Source organism: Geotrypetes seraphini, chromosome 3, assembly GCF_902459505.1.
Source record: "Geotrypetes seraphini chromosome 3, aGeoSer1.1, whole genome shotgun sequence".
NCBI classification, from domain to species: Eukaryota; Metazoa; Chordata; class Amphibia; order Gymnophiona; family Dermophiidae; genus Geotrypetes; species Geotrypetes seraphini.
Genome location: NC_047086.1, coordinates 267751577 through 267769976, shown reverse-complemented (window position 1 = coordinate 267769976; position 18400 = coordinate 267751577). Strand labels below are relative to the sequence as shown.

The window sequence follows — 18400 nt, the reverse complement described above, 5'->3', positions numbered from 1 at the left end:
CTGCAGATTACAGAACACTGCAAGATTGGACACTGCAAGATTGATACTGCAAGATTGGACTCAGATTACGGAACACTGCAAGATTGGCCCTTGAACTGAAGAACCGGTACGCTGTCCTGGAAGTGGAGGAGATGAGAGCATCCCAAGGAGAGAAAGGATCAAAGCTCGAGATCCCAGAAATGACTGGATCTGTGATCACTAGGAGGCGTAAGGTAGTGGTAGTTGGCGATTCCCTTCTGAGGGGTACAGAAGCATCTATCTGCAGAGCAGACATGATGTCATGAGAGGTATGCTGTCTGCCTGGTGCCAAAATCCAAGATGTATGGAGAGCTTGCCCAGACTCATCAAGCCTGATGACTACTATCTGATGCTGCTCATCCACATTGGCACTAACAATACTGCCAGGTACCCCTGCGAACATGTCAAAAGTGATTTTGTGGCTCTGGGAGAGAAGATAAAACAGTCAGGTGGTATTCTCGTCCATCCTCCCTGTCGAGGGTAAAGGCTAGGGCAGAGAAGCTCGCATCCTGCAGATGAATGCATGGCTACGTGGATGCTGTTGTCGAGAGCGTTTTGGCTTCCTGGACCATGGGATGATTTTCCAAGGGCTGCTGAGCAGGGATGGTGTACATCTATCAGAGAAGGGAAGAAGTGTCTTGGCTGGCTAATCTACTGAAGAGGGCTTTAAACTAGAAGCGATGGTACAGGGAGATTAATGCTCCCAGGTGAGTATAAGCCCTCAGGTAAGTAAATCACTGAATACCTCTACAAGGATGGGAAAAGGGGGCAAAGTCTGGAAAGCAGTATATACTAATGCTCGAAGTATGGGAAAGAAGATTCTGGATCTAGAAGCAGTGATGGAAGAAGAGGAGATAGATATAGTGGCGAACACGGAGAACCATGACTGGGATGTAGTTATACTGGGCTATAATCTGTTCAGGAAAGACAGGGTAGGAAGAAAAGGACTGTGTGGCTTTAATATGTTAAAGAATTGTGTGGCTTTAATATGTTAAAGAACATATTAAAGCCACACAATTGCAGGATCTGCAGGGCAAGGAAGAGGCACTGTGGATCAATTTGGAAAGAGAGAATGGTGAACATATTTACATTGCTGTGATATATAGGCCTCCTTCACAGATGGAAGAAGTAGATAGAGATTTAATAGTAGACATTCAGAATATATCTAAAAGGGGAGGTCTTGCTAATAGGTGATTTTTAACATGCCGGATATTGATTGGGGTATCCCTTTTGCGGGGTCTTCTAGAAGTAGGGAGATTCTGGATTCTCTACAAGGAGAACTGTTCTAGCAGTTGATAATGGAACCCACGTGGGATGGGGTCATACTGGACTTAGTGCTTACAAACGGGGAAAGTGTTTCTGATGTTACAGTGGGTGATCATCTGGCATCCAGTGATCACTGCATGGTACGGTTTAATATTAAGATGGGTATAGAGATGGCTCATTCAAAAGCAAAGTTCTAGACTTTAAAAAAAACTAACTTTGTTCGGATGGGGTTTTACATCAAGGAATTGTTGTCTGGGTGGGAAATCTGGAAGGAGTGGAAATGCGGTGAGCAAAACTGAAAGGAGCAATTGTAAGGGTGACAGACCTTTTTGTTAGGCAAGTAAGTAAAAGTAAGAGGAAAAGAAGGCCGCTTTTGTGCTTAATGGTAGTAGCTGAGAAGGTAAGAAATAAGAAGTTAGTGTTCATAAACTACAGAAGATCGCAGAAAGAGGAAGACAGACAACATATCTGGAAAAATTATAAGAGGCTGGTTGTGTAGTCAGGAAAGCAAGATACAAATGGAAAAAAAAATAGCTGACATGGGGAGAAAAGACATTTTTTAGATATATTAGTGATAGGAAGAAGTACAAAAGTAGTATGTATATGTAGAAGCTGATAAAGAAAAGGCCGAATTGCTTAACAAATATTTCTGTTCTGTGTTCACGGCTGAAGTGCCGGGAGTGGGACTGTAGAAGACAAACGTGAATAGGGATGGAGGAGTAATAGACCCTGATCGATTTTCAGAGGGTTGTGTTCATGAGGAGCTAGCTAAAATAAAGGTAGACAAAGTAAAGGGGCAGGATGGTGTACATCCGAGGGTGCTGAAGGAACTTAGGGAAGTTCTGGTAGCTCCGCTGACTGACCTTTTCAATGAGTCTCTAGAGTCGAGATTGGTACTGGAGGACTGGTCCCTTTCCATAAAAGTGGAAGTAAGGAAGAAGTAGGGAATTACAGGCTGTTAAGTCTGACTTCTGTGGTAATCAAATTAATGGAAATGTTTTTAAAACAGAGAATGGTCAAGTTTCTGGAACCCTGTGGATTACAGGACTGGAGGCAACATGGATTCACTAGAAGTAGGTCTTGTCAGATAAATCTGATCAATTTCTTTGACTGGGTGACCAGAGAATTGGTTAGAGGATGTGCACTAGATGTGGTGTATTTAGATTTTTGGAAAGCCTTTGATGGTGTATTTAGATTTTTGGAAAGCCTTTGACAGTGTTCCACACAGACATCTCATAAATAAACTGAGTGCCCTTGGGATGGGTCCCAAAGTGGCAGGGTTGAGTGGAAGGTGTCTGAGGATAGTGATCAATGGAGATCGCTCTGAGGAAAGGAATGTTACCAGTGGTGTTCCTCAATGTTCTGTTCTTGGGCCAGTTCTTTTTAACGTTTTTGTAAATGTCGGATAACATTTGACTCTTTATGGTTGATACCAAAATCTGCAATAGAGTAGATACGCCAGATGGTATGAATAACATGAAGAAAGACATGGTGAAACTTGAAGAATGGTCTGAAATTTGGCAGGTAAATTTAATGCTAAGAAATGCAAGGTCATGCATTTGGGCTGCAAAAACATAGTAACATAGTAACATAGTAGATGACGGCAGATAAAGACCCGAATGGTCCATGCAGTCTGCCCAACCTGATTCAATTTAAATTTTTTTTTTTTTTTTCCTTCTTAGCTATTTCTGGGCAAGAATCCAAAGCTTTACCCGGTACTATGCTTGGGTTCCAACTGTCGAAATCTCTGTTAAGACTTACTCCAGCCCATCTACACCCTCACAGCCATTGAAGCCCTCCCCTGCCCATCCTCCACCAAACGGCCATACACAGACACAGACCGTGCAAGTCTGCCCAGTAACTGGCCTAGTTCAATATTTAATATTATTTTCTGATTCTAAATCTTCTGTGTTCATCCCATGCTTCTTTGAACTCAGTCACAGTTTTACTCTCCACCACCTCTTTCGGGAGCGCATTCCAGGCATCCACTACCCTCTCCGTAAAGTAGAATTTCCTAACATTGCCCCTGAATCTACCATCCCTCAACCTCAAATTATGTCCTCTGGTTTTACCATTTTCCTTTCTCTGGAAAAGATTTTGTTCTACGTTAATACCCTTTAAGTATTTGAACGTCTGAATCATATCTCCCCTGTCTCTCCTTTCCTCTAGGGTATACATATTCAGGGCTTCCAGTCTCTCCTCATACGTCTTCTGGCGCAAGCCTCCTATCATTTCCGTCGCCCTCCTCTGGACCGCCTCAAGTCTTCTTACGTCTTTCGCCAGATACGGTCTCCAAAACTGAACACAATACTCCAAGTGGGGCCTCACCAATGACCTGTACAGGGGCGTCAACACCTTCTTCCTTCTACTGACTACGCCTCTCTTTATACAGCCCAGCATCCTTCTGGCAGCAGCCACTGCCTTGTCACACTGTTTTCTCACCTTTAGATCTTCGGACACTATACCCCCAAGGTCTCTCTCCCCGTCCGTGTATATCAGCTTCTCTCCTCCCAGCATATAAGGTTCCTTCCTATTATTAATCCCCAAATGCATTACTCTGCATTTCTTTGCATTGAATTTTAGTTGCCAGGCATTAGACCATTCCTCTAACTTTTGCAGATCCTTTTTCATATTTTCTACTCCCTCTTCGGTGTCTACTCTGTTACAAATCTTGGTATCATCTGCAAAAAGGCACACTTTTCCTTCTAACCCTTCAGCAATGTCACTTACATACATATTGAACAAGATTGGCCCCAGCACCGAACCCTGAGGGACTCCACTAGTCACCTTTCCTTCCTTCGAGCGACAGCCAGTTTCTGACCCAGTTCACCACTTTGGGTCCTAATTTCAGCCCTTCAAGTTTGTTCAACAGCCTCCTATGAGGAACTGTATCAAAGGCTTTGCTGAAATCCAAGTAAATTACATCTAGCATATGTCCTCGATCCAGCTCTCTGGTCACCCAATCAAAAAATTCAATCAGGTTTGTTTGGCACGATTTACCTTTTGTAAAGCCATGTTGCCTCGGATCCTGTAACCCATTAGATTCAAGGAAATACACTATCCTTTCTTTCAGCAACACTTCCATTATTTTTCCAACAACTGAAGTGAGGCTCACCGGCCTGTAGTTTCCTGCTTCATCCCTGTGACCACTTTTATGAATAGGGACCACATCCGCTCTCCTCCAATCCCCAGGAATCACTCCCGTCTCCAGAGATTTGTTGAACACGTCTTTAATAGGACTCGCCAGAACCTCTCTGAGCTCCCTTAGTATCCTGGGATGGATCCCGTCTGGTCCCATCGCTTTGTCCACCTTCAGTTTTTCAAGTTGCTCATAAACACCCTCCTCCGTGAACGGCGCAGAAAATACTCACATTAGAGGCTTTCAAGTGGGTGATGTACACATTAAGCTGTCGGCATATGCTGATGATGTTCAAATATATACCCTGATGGAGTCTTTGCCTACTATCCTACGTACAATTGATAATTATTCCATGGTCTCGGGATACAAACTTAATCCGACCAAATCAGAAGTCATGCCACTGAATACACTTCCCTGTGGTGAAGAGGTTCGAGCGCTTCATCTTAAATACGCCCCGACCAAGTTGAAATATTTGGGCGTTTATTTTGGTACCTCAATAGAAGAAACTCGAGATTTTAATATTTCCTACATCACGGATATCATCATTTCCACTACCTCAAGATGGTCACCTTTGAAGTTGTCTTGGTGGGGTCGATTAGACTCAATCAAAATGGTCTTAGCACCCAAAATTACCTATATCCTCTCTATGGTTCCCTTCCTTTTTCCACTCTCTGCATATAAGAAGTTTGAATCTATTCTTGTTAAATACTTGTGGAATTCGAAGACGTCTCGCATTGCTCTGAAGAAATTAAAATGCACCAAAGACTGTGGAGGTGTTAACTTTCCCAGCTTTTATGACTACCACCTCTCCTTTTTGTGCAGACAAGGATCTCACTGGTTGATAACACCTGATGAAGCTAAAACGCCGGCATGGCTAAAGCTGGAACGGGCGTTACTGCCTGAGGAACATCTATTATATGTTCCATTTACCCATAAGAACGAGAAGCTTCGCAACAACTTCATTTTATCCTCTACAATGTCTGCTATTCAAGAATTTGATAACATTGCCACAGTACGATGGAATGAAACTACTTATTCACCCCTGTGGCGCAATCCTAGTTTACTGATACAGGGACGCTATATGGAATGGAAATCTTGGCGCAAGAAGGGCATTTGGGCCATTAATCAACTGTACATTGATGATGCATTTTTGGACTTCTCAGATATCAATAAGTCCTATGGTTTGGACTCTACACATCATTATGAATGGTTGCAACTGAAACATTGCTTGAACGCTCATTTTAGGAAGAGTAGTTTGTCCTCTGAATTACCTTCTGTAATTACATGGTCTACCCTGATTGCCTCAAAATCTGGACAAGCATCATCCTGGTACAAATTGTTACACAAACAGAAATATACTCCACCTTTGACTTTATATGGAATATGGGCACAGGAAGCCCTGGTATCGGAAGACGAGTTCAATTGGGAAGAGATTTGGTTATCATCCTTCAAAGCTTTGAAATCCTCTAATATGTTACATTCTGTTCTCTTCCTTTATCACCGAGCATACTGGACACCTCTCAAATTGTCTAAAGTTGGGCCTTCTTTGTCGAATAAATGCTGGTCATGTGCTACTGAAGTGGGTACCCTAGCTCATATGATATATTATTGTAATCAGTTGTTGCCATTTTGGTCTGAAGTGTGGGAAACCATTAGGCAGATATTACATTTAAATGAAGACTTATCTATTGCCATTATTATCTATGGGTCAAGCGCCCTGAGGAATTGTCTACTAGATAAGTATGAAGCTAGATTACTCAAATGCCTAACTCTTATTGCAATCAAAACTATCTTATCCCATTGGAAGGATTTTTCATCTATACATTATAACTATTGGTGGAATACTGTATGCTTGGTTTCTAAATACGAACTAATTGCTGCTGAAAAAACTAATTCTTGCTCTACTTATCACAAAGTATGGTCTTATGTATTGGACTATTGCAAATCGGTTTAATCTGTTAATGTTGAATACAGGGCCAAGTGTACCTATAACCTGGTGTTTAGATAATCACTCAAATTTAACCTATCTTTCGATGATCATTATACTTTAATGTCTGCATGATTGTACTACTGCAATGCATAATTTGTTGTTGTTGGTTTGCTGTTTTTGTAATATTTACAAACTTTAATAAAAAAAAGATTGAACTTAAAAAAAAAAAGCAGCACAAATCTAATAACCTGCAAAAAAGATGATATTCAGAAAGTTAAAAATTAATTCAAGAAGCAGAACATTAGCCCAGAAAAGCTTGAACAAACAAATGGGTCTTGAACAACTTTCTAAATTGCAATAGATTTCTACAAAACCGTAAAGTACCAGACAATGCATTCCACATAAATGATTCAGCTATAGAGAAACATGAATTTATCCCAGGACAAGCAGGCAGCATATTCTGATTGATGGGTGATGTCACCGATGGCGCTCCGGTACAGACACTTGAAAAGTGAACCGCAACTTTAAGTTTAGAATGTTCACGATTAGCCTGCATCGCGCTAGCGCGCGTGCCTTCCCACCCGACATAGGTGCGCGGTCTCTTAGTTTTCTAGTTTCCGCGGAGCTAGAAAGACGCATTTTTCAACACCTGTTGAATTTTTTCTCTCACTTGCCTTCCCGCTCTCGCAGATTGTGACTTTTTTGGCACAGTTCTTTTGGTTTTAGTATTTTATTTTCTTACTTGCCATCATGGGCTTTGGCCCAGCAGGGCCTTATGGACTCTTTTCACCATAGAGTTCGATTTGTCATCGGCTGTCTTCTTGTCCATGTCCCACCCGCCGACAGGTTTCAAAAAGTGCGGTCGCTGTGCTCGTGCCATTTCTGTAATGGACCCTCACCGCTGGTGTTTGCAGTATCTGGGACCTGCTGATTCCTGCTCCTGCTACTCGGCCCTTCAGAAGCACATTCTAGAAAATCGGTTGCTTCAACAAAAACAACTGTTCGGCGCCGCAATGGACATAGAGCCCAGTTCATCTCCGACACCGTCTGCGCTGACCAAGACCGCACTGAACAAGACGACACCAAGGGAGGATCCACCAACTTTGACTCCGGTGTCACAACTCACTCTGGGTAAGCCAGCTAAGAAGCTAAGAACTCCCAAGTCTCTTTCCTGGGAGGTCTCTCCAAGTACCGCCCCGGACATCCTGTATTCGTGCATGAGATTTTTGTTACCGATATGCATCACTTTACACTTATCTACGTTCAACCTCATCTGCCATATCGATGACCATTCCTCGAGCCTGATTATGTCATGTTGCAGATCTTCACAATCCCCCTGTGTCTTCACTACTCTGAATAACTTCGTATCGTCCGCAAATTTAATCACCTCACTTGTCGAACCTATGTTCAGATTGTTTATAAAGATGTTGAAGAGCACGGGTCCAAGCACCTTTCAAGCCCGCAACACTGAGGTGCCACATTGAAAGTCCAGAAAAAATAAAGGTAAACAGATGAATGAAATATGAGTCTAAAAATTTAGACCCAAATTCAGTCAAACATATTATGGGAAGAATTACATTTATTCCTCTAATATCTGTTATATGTAAACAGTAATTACTAGTCAGCAGAAATTGTTACAACTGAGTTGGGTCCTAGAACACAAATTCGGTATCCTGTATTTTAACTAAACATTTACATGGGAATTTAAAGTAAAAAGATGCCTCCAGAGCATTCACAGCAAGTTTTAATTATTTTCTTTTTAATTGGGTGGCTCTGGAGACATCTGGATCTTCTTAAACAAATTTCATTGTTTCAGCAATATCTGCCTAAAAGTAAAGCCAAGAAATTTCAATCTCTGATCTCTACATCTTTGCAACTTTTAAGCCTGTTCCTCTTACCAATGTAGATATGCTGCCAAACCTACTCCTCAGGCACCTACTCAGCCTCGTCGCCAATGACAACAGCCATGTCAACAACCTAAACAACCAGCTGCTCCTCAGAAAACTGCACAGCCTTTTTGATCTGTTCCTTCAGAGCATAGCCAGAGTTCCTCTGCTACTTTCTCTGCCTCAATCCATAGGGGAACGTCTTCAGATTTACATCAATCACTGGGGGCTCATTACATCAGATCTTTGGGTCCTCAACATCATTCGTCAAGGGTATATTCTTCATTTTCACACCCTTCCTCTGGACCATCCTCCAAAAGAGTCTGCTTTAAATCTGACGCAGTCCTTTTTACTTCTCCAGGAGGTTCAATCTCTCCTCCTCAATGCCATCGAGGAAGTTCCTCCTTCTCAACACGACCAATGATTTTACTCCTGATATTTCTTGGTCCCCAAAAAGACAGGAGGTCTGCGACCCATCCTAGATCTCCAAGCTCTCAGTCTTGTCAAAGTGAAGCTTTGAATGCTCTGTCTCGCCCTTCTTTATCCCCTATTGGCTAAGAACGAATGGCTATGCTCTCTGGACCTCAAGGAAGCCTACATGCATATACCAAGTCATCCGGCTTCCAGTAGATACCTTCGCTTTCAAATCAGTCGTCGTCACTACCAGTACAAAGTTCTTCCGTTCGGCCTGGCATCTTCTCCCAGAGTCTTCATGAAGTGCTTGATTGTAGTGGCAGCAGCCCTCCAATCCCAGGGTTTTCAGGTGTTTCCTTATCTGGACGACTGGTTGATCAAGGCTTCATCATCTCAGGAGGTGACTCAGGTGACGACTCACACCATTTCTTTCCTTCAAGCCTTGGGCTTCGAAATCAATTTCCCAAAGTCCAACCTCCAACCAACTCAACGTCTTCAGTTCATTAGGGCTATTCTGGATACTACTCTCTTGAGGGCGTTTCTTCCTTCAGATCGCAAAGCTGCCTTGCTCCATCTCTGTCAACAGATGTTTCAGCTACAAACAATCTCAGCGAGACACATGATGGTTCTCCTGGGCCACATGGCCTCCACGGTTCATGTCACCCCACTAGCCAGATTGCAACTTCGCACTCCTCAGTGCGCCCTAGCTTCTCAGTGGTGTCAGGTGACAGATCCGCTCTCACAGCATATCTCTGTAACCTCATCTCTTCGTTCTACTGGTGGATGACCTCTTCCAATCTCTCCAGAGGTCTTCTTTTCCATCTTCCTCCTCATCATCAGGTACTCCCTATACCTGGGGAGCGCACATGAGCGGACTTCAAATGCAGGGGTATTGGACTTCCAAAGAATGCAAATTTCACATTAATTTTCTGGAGCTCAGAGCAAGGTATACGCGCTAAAAACTTTCCAGCATATCCAGACTGAGCAAGTCCTCCTCCTTTGCACGGACAATCAAGTAGCGATGCACTACATCAGCAAGCAAGGAGGCATGGGCTCTCTTCCCCTTTGTCAAGAGGTGCAAAAGATTTGGCTTTGGGCGACCATCCGCAGTCTATTTCTGTAAGCAGTCTACATACAGGGTGAACAGAATTCCTTGGCAGACAACCTCAGCAGAATTCTCCAGCCTCACAAATGGACACTCAGCTCGACAACTCTTCAGTCCATCTTTGCACAATGGGGCATTCCTCAGGTGGACTTATTCGCAGCTCCCCACAACCACAAAATGCACTGCTTCTCATCCAGGCTTTACTCTCCTCACTGCCTAGAAGCAGATGCGTTTCTTCTGGATTTCATGCAATTGTTCCCCTATGCTTTCCCTCCCACTCCTCTCATCCTGAAAACTCTTTTCAAACTCAAGCAGGAGTCAGCCACCATGATACTCATAGATCCTCGGTGGCCCACACAACATTGGTTCTCCCTTCTACTTAAACTCAGCATCAGGGAACCCATACTTCCTGCAATATTCCTACTCTACTTACACAGAATCAAGGAGCTCTTCTTCATCCCAACCTGCAATCGTTACACCTGACAGCTTGGTATCTCTCGGGCTGACATCATTGCATCTCTCTCAGCCTGTCCGCACTATTATTGACTCTTCTAGGAAATCGGCCACTCAACAGTGTTATCAACAAAAGTGGACTCGGTTTTCTTCCTGGTGTCTCCGTCATCATCATCATCATCATCATCATGATCCAGCTTCCTTGTCATTGGAATTGGTGCTGGATTATCTTCTTCTTCTCTCTGATTCTGGGCTTAAATGTACATCTATCAGAGTCCATCTCAATGCTATTACAGCTTTACACATGCCAGTCGAGGGAATGCCCCTCACTGCTCATCCATTGGTCTCCAGATTCATGAAAGGACTTTTCAATGTTAAACCACCTCTCAAGCCTCCACCTGTCGTCTGGGACCTTAATGTAGTTCTTTCCAGATTGATGAAACCGACTGAACCAATGACAACAGCTCATCTCAAATTTCTTACCTGGAAAGTAGTTTTTCTCATCTCCCTCACTTCTGCCAGGAGGGTCAGTGAGCTACAAGCGTTGGTCGCAGATCCACCTTTCACAGTTTTTCACCATGATAAAGTGGTTCTACGCTCGCATCCTAAGTTTCTACCGAAAGTAGTTACGGACTTTCATCTCAATCAGTCCATTGTTCTTCCAGTTTTTTTTCCCCTAAGCCTCATTCTCATCTAGGAGAAGGGTGCTGCATACTTTGGACTGTAAATGTGCTTTGGCCTACTATATCAATCGGACAAAGCCTCATAGAACATCTCTCCAACTCTTCATTTCATTTGATCCTAACAAGTTGGATCATCCTGTCACCAAACAGACAATATCCAACTAGCTGCCTTCCTATATCTCATTCTGCAATACTCAGACTGGACTGCCTCGGGAGAGTCGTGTCACTGCTCATAAAGTCCATGCTATGGCAGCTTCTGTAGCTTTTCTCAGATCTACCCCTATTGAGGAAATCTGAAAAGCTGCCACCTGGTCCTCAGTTCATACCTTCACTTCACATTACTGTGTGGAAATTTTTTCCAGACAGGATGGGCACTTCGGCCAGTCAGTTTTGCAAAATTTGTTTAATTAATGGCCAACTCTCCCTCCATCCCTTTCTAGTTAGCTTGGAGGTCACCCATCAGTGAGAATATGCTGCCTGCTTGTCCTGGAATAAAGCACAATTACTTACCGTAACAGGTGTTATCCAGGGACAGGCAGATATTCTCACAACCCACACACCTCCCCTGGTTGGCTTCTTAGCTGGCTTATCTTAACTGAGGGACCGTGCACCTATGTAGAGCGGGAAGACACTCACACATGCACGGTGCGGGCTAATCATGAACTTTCTAAACTTAAAATTGCGATTCACTTTTCAAGTGTCCATACCGGAGCTCCGTCAGTGACGTCACCCATCATTGAGAATATCTGCCTGCTGTCCCTGGATAACACCTGTTATGGTAAGTAACTGTGCTTTTTGGTCCTTATATATGGTAAAACATTCCCCTTTGATGTGTCTAACAATCAACAATTCTGTGATTTCAGCCAAATAATTTGGCAAGATGTCATAAACACCTTGTTGGACAAGTTTCAAAACTTTGAATTGGATACGAAACAAAATCGACAACCAGTGCAATTTTTTAAAAATAGGTGTAATTTGTATGTATCGAGATTCTCTAGCCGGTAGCCGGGCAGCTGTGTGTGTATCATTTGTAACGCTTTAATGCGTACTTGTGGTAAACCTAGATCAGTGGTTCCCAACCCTGTCCTGGAGGAACACCAGGCCAATTGGGTTTTCAGGCTAGCCCTAATGAATATGCATGAAGCAAATTTGCATGCCTATCACTTCCATCATATGCAAATCTCTCTCATGCATATTCATTAGGGCTAGCCTGAAAACCCGATTGGCCTGGTGTTCCTCCAGGACAGGGTTGGGAATCACTGACCTAGATAGATCACAAAAAACTGCACCCTCCAAACAGTACAGGACAAGAAAATCACCTTTCTTAGCAAAAAGGGAGAAAAGACCTCAGTGTTTAATAGGGGCTCTTTAGGCTTCTCATATAGACAAGCTAGTTTTAAACACAGTTTAATCCTAGCAGACACATCCTTGGTCAAAAAAACTCCCAGTTAATATATGAACTTCTGTTCTCTTATAGTTTTATATATTTTTCTAGACTTTTCTTATATTTTTCAAATTTTCTACAAACAGTAATTTTCAAAAATAGAAGTCACTTATCTGAGTATTTGGTATTCAGGTGTAGTCCTGGATACCAAATACTCAGATAAGTGACTTCTATTTTTGAAAATTACTGTTTGAAGAAAATTTGAAAAATATAAGAAAAGTCTAGAAAAATATATAAAACTATAAGAGAATTTCTAGAAGTTCATATATTAACTGGGAGTTTTTTTGACCAAGGATGTGTCTGCTAGGATTAAACCGTGTTTAAAACTAGCTTGTCTATATGGGAAGCCTAAAGAGCCCCTATTAGACACTGAGGTCTTTTCTCCCTTTTTGCTAAGAAAGGTGATTTTCTTGTCCTGTACTGTTTGGAGGGTGCAGTTTTTGGGATTTATTTTGGGCATCCTTTTCTTGAATTTTTTTGGATATTTTTGTTAAACCTAGATAGATACCATTACAGTAATCTATCTGAGATAGTACTAGCACTTGAAGTACCTGTGTCAAATCCCAGTTTGACAAAATATTCTTCAAATGAGACAGTTTTTGCATGGTGAAATAATCAGACCTCACTACTTTTGAGATCTGTGCTTTGAGATAGATGTGCATCTACCATCACGCCAAGTACTCTATCTTAATCAAGTGTTCACAAACATTCTCTCTTTAGGCCACAGATGTTCATTCACCTGACCCACAATCAGGATCTCTGTTTTTCAACATTCAGCTCAAACCCTCTACCTCTCATCCATTTTATAATCTTTTCCATATATCCATGTAACTCATTTACCAATTGATCGTCCCATCCTTGTACTTTAAAGAAAAACTGGATGGCATCTGCATACATTATGTAAGAAACACCCATCTCATCCATAAGTGTGCCCAGCGGGGACAGATAAATGGTTTGTTTTTTTAACTTTGTCTTTAATGAATTTTCAAAATTAACACAAGATAACCTTGCTTAAGAAAAACAGCTGCATTATGATACAAAGTAAATCCCAAGAAAAAAAATTATTAAAACCTTCTTAGACCACAATCCTTAATTAGAGAGTCCTGGAAAATGTGAAGAGAAACAACAATAATAAAGTAATAGGTAATCTGGAATAGGCTTAGCAGAGGGTTCCCTATATTGCATTAATTAACACTACCAGTATACAACTTCTTCAAATCAAGAAATATGTGCAAGTGTTCAGATAAATAGAAAACATATTTAACTGCAAGGTATTTGACTAAACATTTACATGGATAGGCAAGCAGAAAGGATGCGCCCAGTGTCACAGTCTAAGTTCTCATTGCTAGAAAAAGTTTACGCCGCTCTTGTGTTTGTCTTGCAATATTTGGGTATATCTAAACCCTTCTCCCCATAAATGGTAGTTGAGAGTTCCGAAAATATAATCTCAAAAGGGAATTTGCGTCTTGCTCAAAAACAAAAGAAACTAATAGTGTAGCTCTCTCTGTGGAATCTGTAATTGATGACTCTAATATTTCTGTAAGATTTAATTGTTCACTCACACCACAATGACATAAAGAACAGTTGACAAAATCATAAAAAAACGGAGAAAAAATAAACCTCAATTGTGGGCTGCCGGGACTACACAAGTGCCCTAAGCCCCCCACATCATCACGGGTTTATAAAAAAACTCCGTACAAATATAAATCACTCTCATACATTGAAGTATAATCTCAAAAAGTTTTAAAGGTAAGTATCAAAAGTTTCAAAGTCTTTAGTGATTTAGATGACAACGTTCAAAAATGTCTTATAAATCAGTGATTATGTCCCAAACTCACTATACTGTGGCAATCAGCTCAGCTGTAAGCAATTCAAAATGGTTAAGTTAAGTAGCGTAGCTGTAAAACCCGAGTATCTAAATCTCCATTTTGAGAGAAGCCAGCCTTCCGTTATGTTGCTGAGAAGCGTGGAAGTAACCTATCTAATATGGATCCCCTGAAGTAGCCTGTTTTCAAGCGAAACAGAAAGTCTTTTCTGTCGGGACGAAGAATTATTTCACCTTCAGATGAGTGATATATTTTCTTAGAGATTTTGATACTCGGGTTTTACAGCTACGCTACTTAACCATTTTGAATTGTATATATATGTATATATATATACATATATACATTGAACGCGCACACAAAAAGTTGCACCTTCTTCAGTGAAAATGTAATTTTGTGTAAAACCAGTTGTGTACTACTTGGGATTTATTCTAGGGGTCTGTTTTATAAAAGCATATAAATGCGTATGTTACCTTTGTAGTTACATGCTACTTGAGAATATTCAACTAGTTATCTCTTGCTGAATATTTGGGGATAGCTGGCTATCTGCAATTTAACTGGTCAGCTAGTTAAATTGTTTTGAATACTGGACCCACTGTTCTTAGATGAAGTAGGCTCCAAAACAGACAAAAAGAAATTATTTAACACCTTTCTCTATCCCAGGTCTGTAAGATTTATTCTCCTTTCTTTTGTTTCCTTTTCTTTGTTAATTAAGGTACCTGTTGTAATTACCGACTCATTCTTTACCCCTCCTCCTCTTATGCTTGTTTGTTGTGGTCTGGAATTAAATCAAGAATTTATAAACTTCTCTGATATGTGTTCAAATGCCATTATATCACATGAATAAATAAATATCCTATTGATGAATCATTTCAGTACCTTTTATTTTGTCTGGTTTTATTATTTAACTATTTATTTATTTATTGGTATTTGTGGACAGGAACCTCTCTTCAGTGCCCGTTTTAGTCCAACTAGCTCTGGAATACAGATGGACAGGTTATGGTACAAACCCGTGGAGCAGTTTGTTTTACCAGAGGTATGTAGACCTTTAAACTGTCATACTAATAGTTAAAGTATACTGTGTGGGTTACAGTAGGTTTAAGGTAACTGAATGTTAAAGTTGTAGTAGAAATATACCAGACCATGGCCTCAGGAGCCCAGCATCCTCTCTCTGACAGGGCTAGTCTGTCACAAATACCTGTCAGCAATATTCCCTCTCAGCTGCGCAGAGGCATGGCTGTGCACCTTTTAATAGGAGGTTGCGCAGCTGTTCTGCCCTTCTGGTGGGGTTCGGGATCAGCACCTTCTGCTGTTGCTGCTGCTGCTGCTTTCCTGAAGCAAACTGAAACTGACCAGCAGTGGGATATTCCTGTACATACCTGCAGCTTCTGGCACACCCTCTCCGACATCATGTCTTCTTCTGGGAAGGTCCTGTAGCTGGTTTGTTTCAGTTTGCTGCTGCTGCTTCGGGAAAGCAGCAGCAGCAGTGGTGGGGATAGTTTATAGTTTATTTAAAATTTGATAAAACGCTTTACAATATATTTCAAAGCATTGTACAACTAAAATAAAAAATAAATAATGAGCAAAGACAATACAAGGACAGACATACTAAGGGGGAGAGAGGAATAAAACTAAAGGGAAGTGTGGGAAAAAAAATTACAATTTTTTTTTTAAATTAAAAACAGAGGGAAGAAATGAAGGGAGAGGATAGGGAAGAGTTTTAAAGTTGATAAAAGATAAAAGTGAATTAAGATTGTATAAAATATATCAAAATTGAATCAGATACACTAATCATATGCATCTTTAAAAAGGAAGCATTTTAAGCTGCTCTTAAATTTAACCAAATTTTGTTCTACTCTTAAATGTAAAGGTAGTGAGTTCCAAATAGTGGGAGCTGTTACAGAGAAAATATATGAGCGACGAGTATGGATTATTTTTAGAGATGGACCATTAAGGGGTCCTTTTATCAAGCTGCGTTAGGGGTTTAATGCGCGTAATACCACGTGTTAAACCGCCTGCCGCACTAGCCGCTAACGCCTGCATTGAGCAGGCATTAGTTTTTTAGCCGGCCACTGGGGTTAGCGCATGATGAAATGTCCGATGCGCTAACCCTTATAGCGCGGTTTGATAAAAGGACCCCTAAGGGTAAATTGTGATGAGGATCTTAGGATTCTAGGGGAATCATATGGAATAAGTAGTCTGTCAATAAATGCTAGTGCATTAGTCTGCTGGGTCTTGAAGGTAAGGAGGGCGATTTTATAGATGATGCGATGCTGAATGGGAAGCCAGTGGGCATTTTTCAACAGAGGAGTAACGTGATCAGATTTTTTCGAGTTAGTGATAATTTATATTGCTGTGTTTTGTACTAGTTGAAGGCGTCTAATGTTCTTTTGGTATAAACTTTTATATAATGAATTACAGTAGTCTTATGTTAGATATTATGAGGGAATGAATTAAAATTTGGAGAGATTTAAGGTCAAGGAGAGGAACTAAAGAAAGATCTTATCATCCTTAACTTATAGAAACAGCTTTTGTTGAGAGCATTAGGGAGCAGACACTGGTGGATGTGGGGAAGGTGGAAGAGAGAGGGGGTAGATGCTGGTGGAAAGGGGGTGGGAAGAGAGGGGGTAGACACTGGTGGAAGTAGGGTACGAGGAGAGGGGACAGAAGCTGGTGGAAACAGTTTGGGGTGAGGAAGAGAGATGGGGCAGATTTTGTATAGAAATGGGAAGAGAGAAGGCAAATGTTGGAGGTGGGATACAGAGAGGAGAGAGTTGATGCAACAGGGTAGGTGAAAGGGGAGATGCTAGATGGACGATAAGGAAAAAGGGATCAGACGTTATGTGGAAGGGGAGAAATACAAAGAAGAGGGAAATATTGATGGAAGGGGAGAGAGGGGAGATGCTGGATTGAAAGGGGGAGGGGGAATAAGCTGTTTCTTGTGCACAGGACTGGTTGTCTTGACCAGCTGGTTAAACCATCATTAGCCCACTGTTTGTTTTCATGCTCCATTTCACATCACTCTGGTATGAGCTCCACCCCCCTTAGTCATACAAATAAGGAGTAGGGAGCCTGTTTGTTCTGCTCGAGTTTAATCTTAATTATTTTTTGGGGGGTTATTATTCGGTGCTGCAGAAAATCCCGGTCACCCCGGGCATCTCTGGCTGTGAGAAGATACAGATTTGCTTAATTCTTTGTTGCCAGTCTGCATCAGCTCAGAGTTATACCCTTGGGAGCAGTCTCGCCCCAGGTTCATCTGCAGTGGGCTTGAATGGCTCCCCCCAGGTTCTGTATGCAATGGGCTTGAGCGCAGACTGAGTGGTTCCCATGGCGGTTTTATCCAGGATTGGGGCTAACTGCGTTCTTCCCCCACATTGCGTGGTTCCAGCAGGTAGCCGCGTCTAGCGAGGGAGAGTGCCAGAATAAAAAAAAGGGAACGGAGGAGGGGGGTATTCGCTCCATAAGACGCACCCTTATTTCCACCCACTTTTTGGGGATGGAAAAAGTGCATGTCATAGAGTGAAAAATATGGTACTTTTATTTTGGTACATGCCACATTGAGCTGTCTAACACAAAACATTTATTATTACTATTTGAGGAATAGGAAAATCATAAGGACCACATTAAATGTATTCCAGCTATTATTGAATAATGAGAGGAAAAAAGAAAATATCTTCAAACAATTTCCCATTAAGGAAAATCTGCACTACAATTCCCAGAGTTCTCAAGCACTGGCACATACAGAATCCCAGTTCCACTTTAGCAGATTCAATACAAAAACACACTGTGTTTAAAGCAAAAAAATCTCATACATGAATATACCTAAATGCAGTATACTGAAGTCTGATCTGTAACTTTGTAGAATTAGACACCTTCTCCAGTTCATTAGAAAGAATTGCAGTAAAAGCTAGATGCAAATTGCATTCCGTCACAGAAACGCATCCAGGAAATATTTATTTGTTAGTAGGAAAGAGGAAGCAGCTTGACACTTTCTGTTCTGAGTATTCAAATGAGCTTTCCTTCAGACATCACTTCCTGGTCCCGTGAACAGGAATTGACATCAGAGTGAGGGATGAAGCCAGTGTGAGCAGTATATAGGACAACCTGTTCATTGTCAGCGAAGATTTGAAGTGGTAGCAAGGAAGGGGAGTGCTTTTCAGAGACCCGTTCCAATGCTAAAAAATTTAACCATGTAACACCACACCTCAGAAAAGCTCACTGGCTACCCATTTCACATAG

General features: G+C 41.6%; 1 protein-coding gene across 9 annotated transcripts in view; it reads left to right on the top strand.

Moving 5' to 3' along the window:
• Positions 1-18400, top strand: part of B3GALNT2 (beta-1,3-N-acetylgalactosaminyltransferase 2) — a 345788-nt gene that overhangs the window by 78054 nt on the left and 249334 nt on the right. For all 9 annotated transcript variants that reach the window (XM_033936244.1, XM_033936247.1, XM_033936246.1 and 6 more), the window contains one exon: positions 15102-15197. In XM_033936244.1, the coding sequence (XP_033792135.1) occupies positions 15102-15197 (96 nt within the window). The remainder of the gene's footprint in view (positions 1-15101; positions 15198-18400) is intronic.